The sequence below is a fragment of the Penaeus chinensis genome, chromosome 35, assembly GCF_019202785.1.
Source record: "Penaeus chinensis breed Huanghai No. 1 chromosome 35, ASM1920278v2, whole genome shotgun sequence".
NCBI classification, from domain to species: Eukaryota; Metazoa; Arthropoda; class Malacostraca; order Decapoda; family Penaeidae; genus Penaeus; species Penaeus chinensis.
In genome coordinates this window covers 11907793-11920292 of record NC_061853.1, presented here as the reverse complement: position 1 = coordinate 11920292, position 12500 = coordinate 11907793, and the positions used below count along the sequence as shown (strand labels likewise).

General features: G+C 34.7%; 1 protein-coding gene across 1 annotated transcript in view; it reads left to right on the top strand.

Annotated features, from left to right (window-relative positions):
• The first annotated feature begins 3368 nt into the window (after window positions 1–3368).
• The window catches only part of LOC125044356, a 27962-nt gene continuing 18830 nt past the window's right edge, over window positions 3369–12500 (top strand). Inside the window, exon 1 of the mRNA XM_047640984.1 lies at window positions 3369–3782. Within this exon, the coding sequence (XP_047496940.1) occupies window positions 3685–3782 (98 nt within the window). The 5' untranslated portion in view covers window positions 3369–3684. The remainder of the gene's footprint in view (window positions 3783–12500) is intronic.

Genomic DNA, 12500 nt, shown 5'->3' with positions numbered 1-12500 from the left:
CAATAAATACAAATTATGTAGAATATGACAATAGAAAATTAGAATAACATTGACATATATATTTCAGTAACATTACATATATAAGGCTGGATTACACACACACACTCTGCAAATATAATTATTGGTGTCTTTGCCATCACGGCGCTTGAAAGCCCCGTTCTCTCTGATACTTGCGATAGGTAGATGGGAAACACAAATAAAACAGGGATTCAGGTAATTATTAGATATGGGTAATATCACATCATACCGATAGAAATTAGGATAATGGTAATTATGAAATTACTATCACTACTAATTTTATTGATACTACTGCAGTATCTGAACCTCCAAATACTACTGCCACTACTACAGCCACTACTGCTATACTGTTTCTACTACTGTTACTACTACTATTACTGCATTTCCTGCTGTTACTATTTATGATAATGATAATGATGATAATTAAATAATGATGACAATAATAATAATAATAATAATAATAATAATAATAATTAAAAATAATAATGATGATGATAATAATAATAATAATAATAATAATAATAATAACAATAATAATAACAATAATGATAATAATAACAATAATAATGATGATAATGAAATAATACTACTACTACTGGTGCTGCTGCCTCCATTTATTGCTTAATCTAGAATGCCTATATGGTGCTCCGTGTGAGTCTCGTCTGCTCTATTTAAATTATCGTATAACTTTTAAAAGTGATGCAGATTTTTACCACACACAACGTTATTTGGAAGATCGTTCCATGTTTCAGTGTTTGGAAACAGAACTGCTAGACATTTTTACTTTCAATTTTTTACTGCGTTATCTCGTCCTTCTTGTGTTCAGAATTAAAAAGTCATCTTTGTCTAACTTCACCCTTCCAGTAACACAATTGAACATCATAATCATGTTACCCTTTTTCTTGCTTCTTCCAAAGTAGTAAGTCCTATTTTCTGTAGTCTTTCTTCGTAGCTCATATCTCTTAGAGTAGGTGCCCATCTTGTGGCTGGTCTTTGAACTCTTTCCAGCTTATCTATATATTTTTTTAAGTGTGGACTCCATGCTACTGCACCATACTCTAGACTAGGTCTTGTGATGGCAGTATTGATCTTCTTTACCATATCTTCGTCCACATACACGACATACACGAATGATCTCTTCATATTGCAATTATCAGCCTTAGAATTATTTGGACCTTATCCTTTATATGATCATTTTGGCTTAGGTTCCTGCTTATGATTATTCCAAGTCTTTTTCTTTATCTGCTGGGTTTAATATTACGTCTCCTGCTGTGTATTAGTTCTGTGGACGATTTTTACTTTCTTCGAACTTGACTACATGGCATCTATTGGTGTTGAATTCCATTTTCCAAGTACAACTCCACATGAATAAGTTTTCGATGTCACTTTGGAGGCAATGGTATGAGACATCGTCTATCATCCTTCTACAGTTTTGAGTCGTCTGCAAATATATTCAGATAACTACCTGGGCTTACGTTTGACCCTAATCGGCGCCAAAACCGATCCTTGAAGTCCTCCGCTAGTTACTCATCGCTATGTAGAGGGCTTCCTTCTAATTACGATGCTCATCTGACTTTCATGAAGAAAGTCTTTCATCCATTCGAAGTGTTTGCCTTTCACTCCACCTAGATGTTCTAATTTCCATATCAGTCTTCTATGAGACACCTTATCAAATGCCTTCTTAATGTCTAACCATACACAAACTACCCAGCCGTCTCTTTCTTGTAATATTTCAAAAACTCTGTCGTAGAAACAGAGGAGATTTGCTACGCATGACTTTCTTTCCCTAAAACCAAATTGTTTATTTGATATCATATCGTGCTTTTCAAGTACTTCAACCCACTGTTTCCTAATTATCCTTTCTAACAGCTTGCATACTACACTAGTTAACGAAACTGATCTATAAAATAGACGGTTATGTTTGTTATATATATAGGTGTAACATTGGCGAGTTTCCCGTCTTTGGTGGTTTTCCTGGTCTCTCTAAATTTTGTAATATTAACAGTAACGGCGTACTTCGGCACATTCCCTCAGAACCCAGTTAGAAATCTCACTTGGTCCAACTGGTTCGGTCTTGTATAATTCTGATATACGTTTCTCTCTCTCTCTCTCTCTCTCTCTCTCTGTGTGTGTGTGTGTGTGTGTGTGTGTGTTTCTGCTTACAGAAACTTTACTTCGTCAGTTTAATACATCAAAATAGTTTTTTTTCCATATCAATCATAGTTAGTTTCATATGTGATACAACAGCAGAGGGGGAGGGAGAGAGAGAGAGAGAGAGAGAGAGAGAGAGAGAGGAGAGAGAGAGAGAGAGAGAGAGAGAGAGAGAGAGAGAGAGAGAGAGAGAGAGAGTGACGGACAGACTGACAACCAGTGGTATAAATATACATATGTGTGTATATATATGTATACGTGTGTGTATATATATATATATATATATATATATATATATATATATATATATATTTATATGTAAGTATATATGTGAATATATATATAATCACATATATATATACACACATATGTATATTACACATATATGAGTGTGTGTGTATGTATATATGTGTACTTATATCAATACCTATACATATATATATACGTATATACATATACATACATATATATGTATTATGTATGTATATATATATATATATGTGCGGGTGTGTTTATATATATATATATATGTATATATATACATACATACACATATGCACACACACACACACACACACACACACACACACACACACACACACACACACACACACACACACACACACACACACACACACACACACACACACACACACACACACACACACACACACACACACACACACACAGTTTAATGGTAAAATTTTACCGTGTTGATACTATGGTAGAATTACCCACAATGCACAAACTATGCAGACAGAGGCGTCAAACGTAGTCTTGGGGGCAATCCCTCCCCCCGTAGCGCCCCTGTATGCAGAGTTATAATAAAACATAATTAAAAGGAATGATGGAAATAATGAAATGCTCTTCTAGGAGTCTCGGCCTTACGAACATCGGAAATATAGTCAATTACTCTGTGACCAGAAGTTTTAGTGTTAACTATATAAGTTATCCCTAAATCATTTGAGTTTTCTTTGACAACATAGCTTCGAAATACCAGCAATTATAGTCAGCTGGCTCATGTTATAGATCTACTTTATATGCCATTACAAAGGTAAGCTGATTCCCCAATCATCCTACTCTGACTATTGCATCGCTGTCCTTCATTTAGCGAATTAAAAGCAATAAAGAGTATTTCGAGGCAGAGCCATCTGGCCGAGGGAGCCGCAAGCCTCCCGGCGCACGCGCAGAAGGGGCCTCTCGCTTGTCGTTATGGCGTTAGTGTTTCTGTAACTGTGTGCCTTCGTGTTCTCAATGGCGTGTGTATTGCGTGCGTGGCTCTACTTTTGAAACATAAACGTTTGTGTCGCGATGTGTCAGTTTGTGAAACCAATGCAGACACTTTCGCTATGCACCGAAGAGCCTTGAAAAACACCATACGACACTGAACACCAAAGCAGATATTATAATTTAGACGCCGAGGAGGAAGTCGCGAAGGGAATCGGACGCGGCCAAGGTGTTCCGAGCCTCCTTCGAAATTAAAATCTTTATTTCACGCCCGACACCTTTGACAAAATGCCCCGAGGATCCGTGTGCAGGGCGCGGGGCTGCAACGCCACTAAGGACACGCATCCCGAGCTGCGCTTCCACTCCTTTCCTAATAGTAAAGAGAGGTAATAAAGACAAAGATAATAAAGGTTATGATAAAAGTAAAGAATGTAGGGCCATGAGGGTTCTGTGACGTCACATCAGTCTTTACTGACCAAAATTGATTTCAATCAAGTCGGTAACACTACGTAATTGTTATATTATTAGGCCGTAGTGATTCACAAATGACTCATTTTGAGGATAAAAGTTCTCACCATTAAGTGGAATGCTTATGTCAATTCCACTTAATATAACGTCTATGGCGGCATGTGGCACATCATGTTACTGAAACTAAATAAACTTCCAGTTCCTCGCCGAATTGGGAAAAGAAACGAAACTTGATGAGCAGATTCAGTCCTTCCCGGAGTATTTTCTTTCACGACATTAATGAATAAATTGTATATCATATATAAATGACATGTAAAAGTATATATATATATATATATATATATATATATATATATATATATATATATATATATATATATATGTATTCATATGTATATATATGTATACGATTGTGTATATATGTAGATGTATGTATGCATATGTAAATATTTGTACACTATATATGTGTATGTATTTGTATATATATGTGTATAATATGTGTATGTATATATATGTGTATAATATGTGTATGTATATATATGTGTATAATATGTGTATGTATTTATATATGTATATATTTATGTGCATATAATATATGTCTCTATGTATATACATAAATATGTGTATATATAAAAATATGTGTACATATATTCATATGCATATATGTGGGTATATATATTTATATATATGCATATATATGTATTTATGTATTTATGTATAAATATATATGTATGTAAGTATAAATATATATGTATGCATATGGATATAAATGCATATATGTAAATATATATACATATGTATATAACATATACATTTATACACACACACTTATACATACATATATATACACACTCATATATATATATATATATATATATATATATATATATATACATATGTATATCCAATGCCGCCAGGGAAAAAATATTATTATTATTTTTTTTTTATTATTATTATTTTTTTTTTTTGTGAAATGTCTCTGCACATAGATGGCTCTGCTAGTGCTTAGCCTTTCCTGATCTCACTTTTCCTTGAATTGGCGGGAAAATGTATTTTTTACTAGAGCTATGAATATCGATGGTGTTATTTTTATTATAAATTACTATAATGTTTTAAATTGTAACAACAAAATAAGATAATGTAAAATATTTTCGTAAATCAAAGAAAAGGGTAAACGGGCGAGGCAGACAGTACTCGTAATTGGCTAATTGGTGATTAAGTAAATTGGTGATTAAGTACAAGTGTAGCCATCTATGCGTAAAAAAAATAAACATGTAAACTCACAGTGGGCATATACATATATACAATATATATATATATATATATATATATATATATACATACATACATATAAAATATATATGTATTTGATAGACATTCATATATATATACACACAATATATGTATATATAGACATGCATATATACATATATACAAATATATATACATATATGTATATATGTATATGCATATGTGTATATATATGCATATGTATATATACATATATGTATATATATGCATATGTGTATAAATACACACATGTGAATATGGTATATATATATATGTATATATATATATATATAATATTCACACTTGTTATATATAATATTCACACTTGTGTATATGCACACACACACACACACACACACACACACACACACACACACACACACACACACACACACACACACACACACACACACACACACAAATAAATACCTATATACATACATATACGTGCAAGTAGAACAACGAAAGGAAGTACAGGAAAACATGAATATGCCGAAGGTCTTTTCGCATTTAAACATGCACTGTGCGACCAGGTCACGTCGGTAATTAAGCGTACAGACGACCTTGGCTACTTCGTGGCTCCTTGTTCCACTGTTGAAGGTGTTTGTTGAATGGATGAACGCCGGTTCTACCATCTTCCTTTGTCGTGGGGGCAGGCCTTGTTTTATGATGGAGGCTGGGACTACTGAGGGAGTTGGGCGTCAGTGTGGACGTGAACAACTTAGTCGCTCCTCTCGTCGGAGGGCGCTGCGGTGTAGGTCGATTCGTTGACTCCATGAACAACAATCTAAAAAAATATATTGGGTGTAATGTGCATGTATATTGTTAAATTTTATTTATATATCGTTTAAAAATTGTATATATTTGTGTGGTATGTAAAATATTATTTTTGTAAAAAAAATGTGTGTATTACATGGATTTAATGTGTATTATATGGATTTATATATTATAATTATTATAAAGTAATATACAATATAATATCTAATTTAATATTATTATTTGTATTTTTTTTGAAATTTATATATAAAAATTTTTAAAATAAAATATATATGTATTATCGTATATACAAAGATTATTGTTTAAAAGATAAATTTTTAAAGGATAATATTTTTAAAAGGATATTATATGTAAAATATATATTTGTTTTTTCTATTATTTTAATCATTGTTATTATTAGGTTTGTAATATAGGTTATTGATAGGTATAAATAAAATATTAATTTAAAAAATATAAAAATATGGTTAAAAAAATTTTTTGGTAAAAAAAAAGGTGTACATAACGTTTTTTATAGGTTATATATATATATATTAGTATATTTAAAAATATTATAGTATATTAGTTATATGGGAAATAAATAGGTAAAAAGTTTAGTTTATAAAACTAAATAGTGTAATATGCTATAAGGTAAATTATTGCGGGGGTTTATATTAAAAATATAAAAATAATAAAAATTAAAAATAATATATATATAATAAGAAAGGTTTTATACAGGTATATATTTGTTTATAAAGGCATATATATTGGTTATTTTATATATATATAAATATATATATATTTATAAGGGTATTATATATTATTTTATATTGGTTATATAGTTAAAAACAAAGATATAGGTTAATAGGTATATATAAAGGTATATTATGTATATATAGGTAGATATTTATAGATGTATTTTAAAATGGCAATAGAATGAATTGGTATAATATGGCTTATAAAAAATATATATATATTATTATATATATAGGAATGTGTTATATATATGATATGTAAATTTATATATTTCAGGATTTAATATTATAAAATAGGTTGTTTTAATAATATTATATATATATATATATAAATAATATTTTAGGTATTTATATAAGGGGTTTGTGTATAATAATATATATAAAGGTAGAATAATATTGGGTTTAATAAAATTATAATTTAAATATAAAGTATTATTATAATGGTTGTTATTTGGTATTATATAGGATAATATTAGGAAATTTTATATATATAGTGTATAATATAGTTGTTTTATATAGTTATGTATATTATATATAGGTAATATATAGGAATTTATGTTATAGGTATATAATAGTATATATATATTTATATATATAGGTTTATATAGGTATATATAAAAAAAGGGTTATTTGTTAATTATTTTGGGTTTAAAATATATATAGGTATTATTAGTTATAATAGGAAATATACATATAGGTTTATGATAGGTTATTTTAAAAGGTAAAAAAAATATTGTTTTAAAATAAGGTAAAATATAAAATGGGAATATATAGATATAGGTATATATATACAATATATGGGATATAATACATATATATGGTTAAATGTTATTTATATACCTATATATATATAGTTATATATATATTATTAATTTGGGGTATAGTTAAAAAAAAATATATATAGGATATATTATAGTGTGTAATGTATTATATAGGTATATATATGGTGTGTGTAATATATTAAAGATATATTTATGTGGTAATTTATAAAAGGTTAATATATATTAGGTAAATATTATAAAAAGTTATATATAGGTATTATAATTAGGTAAATATATAGGTATATATAAAAGGATATTAAATAGTATGTATATAATTTTAAAAGGTATGTAATAATAGGTATATTTTATTTATATAGTTATGTATATATAGGTATATGTTTTAGGTATTATACAGGGATATATATAAACTATATTAGGTATGTAATATAGGCATTTGTTATAGGTTAATATACGGGTATTATGACCTAATTATATATGATGATAGGTATTTATATTTAGTTAGATTAATAAAGGTAGTATTATATATATCGGATATTTTAATATTATATAGGTAAAATTTTATATATACAATATATAGTTAAATGAATATGTATTGTATATATGTATGAGATAGTATATATATATTATATTATGTTAAGTATAAGGTTATAATATAGGTTATGTTATTATATAGGTATATATAAAGGAATATGAAATTGTATATAGATTAATTAGGTATATGTATATAAAATAGGTATATATATAGGTATATGTATATAATAGGTATATATATTGGTATTGTAAATATAGGCTTTATAAAATAGGTAATGTATATAAATATGTATATATAGTATTTTATATAATTATATAGTATGTTATTTTAAAGTATATAAATATTTAAAACCCATTCCCGGGCCCCGGAAAATAAAGAAAAAATAGAAAATGTATTTTTTTTAAAAGTCTCTGTACATGAGGGCTCTGCTAGTGCTTAGCCATAAAAGTAAAATTGTAGATCTTGTGCCCTTACTGTTCCCTTTTTTGAATTGGTAGGAAAAAGTGATTTAATAGTGCTATGATATCGATGTGTTATTTTTATTATAAACTTAAATAATTACTATAATGTTATAAATTTTAAAAGCAAAAAAACACGTAAAATATTTCATAAACAATGAAGGGTGAACTGCGAGACAGGCATACCGAATTGGCTCAAGGTTTTTGTTTTTTTTTAGTACAATGAAACTATCTATGGGGTAAAAGCAATTAAACAAGTAAACTCACAGTGGGCATAATATAGACGTACGTGCCATGCCCGTCGGCAATGGGTTAAAAACTAGCAACAATAAGTTAACTGAAAAGAGAATGCCATGAATTTTCTAATCAAATTATCCACAATGTTTGCACAGGCTTCAGTAAAAGACGGGAACCCTTTTGGGAAGGTAGTTCATAAAATTTGCAAGCCCGCCCTGTTGCCTGCTTTTGCTTAGAAACCCTTTCATCGTTGTCCACCGGCTGCGACCGCCGGTGTTCAGCAACCTGTAGAAGACGGCGCTACTCTCACTGTTTGTCACCCTTCGTTATAAAGGCCAGCTGGGTCAGGGCTGTTCCCCCTCTCCGCCGTGTCGCTGGTGCCTCGGTGTCCATCAGCAGCTACACCTTGAGGTACACCAGCTCTGAGGTCCTCGTCATTCTACCACGTCTCAGGTTTCTTTTAAGATATTCGAGAAGGAGCTGTGACCCTTCAGAGGTAAAGTCTGAAACTGCGTGGTGGAAATGGAGGAGGGGCAGGTAGAATGGCATGTATAGGTGGATTCTTGGTGCTTCCTTCCTTCTCAAGGATCACCTGAGTGGTGCTCTCCATGAGGGCGGGACCTGAGGTACCATCGGTGATGGCCAAAGACACCGAAACAGACCGCAGAGGTCTTGCCGTCGGGAAACTATGTCGAGTCCTGAAAGACTCGTCATTCGCGGAAGCGGAGGATGGGACGAGGACCGGGGACCATACACTGGTGCCGATGAAGCCGAAAGTAAGGAAAGCTTCACTGAGGCTCTTGATAGCTAGCTCCAGGTGCGCACGTTAATCCTCACGCCGGTGATGTTGGGTCAGTTGAAGCTTTCAGCGAGTGAATAGGCCTCCTTGTTTCTCGCATAGACTTGGGGGGGGGGGGGGGTCTGAGAAGGGTGGTTGTTATCTTAACTGTTAACTTGTCGACGGTGTGTCGACGAGACACATGCAGGAGACGAAGGCCGAGTTTCTACCCCAGGATGCCGCAAATGCAAGTGCCCGGGGAACCGTGCCGTGTTCTCGGAACGCATCGCTCAGACCCCTGACGCAAGGCCCACTTGGATAGACCTTACCCTGACGCATCCCAGGCTTTGGGCGGTACATTCACTGCTAAAGGCTGATTCACGCTGTTCCATCGTATCTCCGTTTTATCACGTCACGTCACCGTTCCGTCAACCATTCCACTTTTCATCACGTCACCGTCTCATCACTTCATATCAGGAAGTGATGCTTTTATTTTAAAAATATGAGGAATATCAGTGATACATAACATTTAAGAATGAAAGAATCATTTTCTTCAGAGAGTTATAAAATCAAATCTCAAAAAAATATACATTTTGAGTTTCTTACTTGGTTTGTTTAGTTCTCCTATTCTATTCCATAGGTTGTCTTTGAATAAGCTGTATCTATATCTCCTGTTTGACATGTCAAAAAGTTCAATTATTTTTTTCATCCATTATGGATGGCACTTCTTCTTGCGGCTGCTAGTCAGTGACTGACCACTGACGGGGTCGTTGGCTTGGCACTGTCACGTCAGTCAACATCTCCGAAAGAATCCGCGGTGTGACTGTGATGTGATGGTGACGAGACGGTGACGAACCGATTGGTGTGAATAGGTCCATTTGATAATATGGAAGAAATTCTCTCTCTCTCTCTATTTCTATCTTTATCTCTGTCTCTATCTCTGTCTCTATCTCTATCTCTGTCTCTATCTCTATCTCTATCTCTATCTCTATCTTTATCTTTATCTTTATCTTTATCTTTATCTTTATCTTTATCTTATCTTTTTCTTTTTCCTATCCTATCCTATCCTATCTCTATCTCTATCTTTTATCATCTATCCTAAACTCCTAATCTATTCTCATCTCATCTCTATCCTACTCTATCTCTATCTCTTCCTTTTCTTTCTCCCTTTTTCTTCTCTTCTCTTCTCTCCCCCTTTCTCTTTCTCTCTCCTCCTCTCTCTCATCTCTCTCTCTCCTCTCCTCTCTCTCTTCTCCTTCTCAAATCGCACTCTCCTCGCCCTCTGCCTCGCCTCGCCCTCGCCCTCGCCCTCGCCCTCGTCCCCCCCCCTCGCCCTCGCCTCGGGCCCCCACTCTCACTCTCACTCTCACTCTCATTCTCATTCTCACCTCACCCACTCTCACTCTCATTCTCATTCCTCATTTTTCATTCCCCATTCTCCATTCTCATTTCTCATTCTCATTCCTCTATCTCTACTCATCCTTTTCCTATCTCTTCTCTACCTCTACCTCTAAACCCCACCTCTACCTCTACCTCTACCTCTAAACCCCCTACCTCACCTCTACCTCTACCCCTACCTCTATCCTATCCTCTCTATCTCCATCCTTATCACTCACTTCACTCACTCTCTCACTCACATCACTCAACACTCACTCACTCACTCCTCTCTCCTCCTCTCTCTCTCACTCTCCTCTCTCTCTCCCTCCTCCCTCTCTCTCTCTCTCTCTCGTACTCTCTCCTCTCTCTCTCTCTCTCCCCTCTCCTCTCTCTCTCTTCCCCTCTCCTCTCTGGTCTCTCTCTGTCCCTCTCTTTTCTTTTTTCTCTCTGTCTCCTGTCTCCTCTTGTTTCCTCTCGTCTCTCTTTAAACCTCTTCCCCTTTTTTAAAAATCCTTTTGTCTCTCTTTAACCTCTGTCCCCTCTCTCTCCCTCCTCTCTCTCTTTTCCCCTCTTTTCTCTCTCCCTCTTCCCCTTCTTCTCACTTCTCTCTCTCTCTCGCCCCCCCCCCCTTTTCCTTCTCACTCTCCTCTCTCTCTCTCTCTCCATTCTCTCTCTCTCTCTCTCTCTCACCTTCGGCTTCCTCTCTCTCTCCGCTCTCTCTCTTCTCTTCTCTCTGTTCTCTCTCTCTTGCTTCTCTCTCTCTTCTCTCTCTTGCGTTCTCCCTTCTCTCTCTCTCTCTTTTTCTTCTCTCTCTCTCCCCCCTCTCCTTCTCTTTCCTCTCTCTTTTCTCTCTCTCTCTCTCTAATCCTCTAAATTTTTTCTTTCCCTCTTCCTCTTCCCCTCCATCTCCCCTTCCCTCCTTCTCTCCATCTTTTCCCCCCCTCTCTCTCTCTCTCTCTCTGGGCCCCTCTCTTGCTTTCCTCTCTTCTCTTCCCCACTCACTCACCCCTCACTCCTCTTTTACTCACTCACTCACCACTCCCCTTTACTCACTTTACTCACTCCCCTCACGCACTCACTCACTCACTCTCTTCTCCACTCTCTCCTCCCTCTCTCCTCACTCTCTCTCACTCTCTCACTCTCTCACTCTCTTCACCACTCTCTCTCACTTCTCTCTGCTCTCGCTCTCCTCCTCTCTGTCTCTCTCTCTCTCCTCTCCCTCCCTCTCCCTCTCTCCCTCTCTCCCTCTCTCACCTCACTCTCATCCATCTCTCGCTCTCTCTCTCTTGCTTTCCTCTCTCTCTCTTCTTTCCTCTCTCTCTCAGTTGCTTTCTCTCTCTCTCTCTTGCTTTTCTCTCTCACTCTCTCTTGCTTTCTCTCTCTCTCTCCTCTTGCTTTCTCTTTCTCTCTACTCTCGTGCTCCTCTCTCTCTTCTCTCTCCTCTCTCCTCTCCTCCTCTCTCTCTCTCTCTCTCTCTCTCTATCTCTCTCTCTCACTCTTTGCTTTCTCTCTCTGTCCTCCTCTCTTCCCTCTCTCGCACTCTCTCTCTAGTGTCTCTCTCTCTCCCTCTCTCTCTCTCTCTCTCTCTCTCTCTCTCTGTCTCTCAGTCTCTCTCTCTCTGTCTCTCTGGTCCTCTGTCTCTCTGTCTCAGTCTCTGTCTCTTTCTCTGTCTCT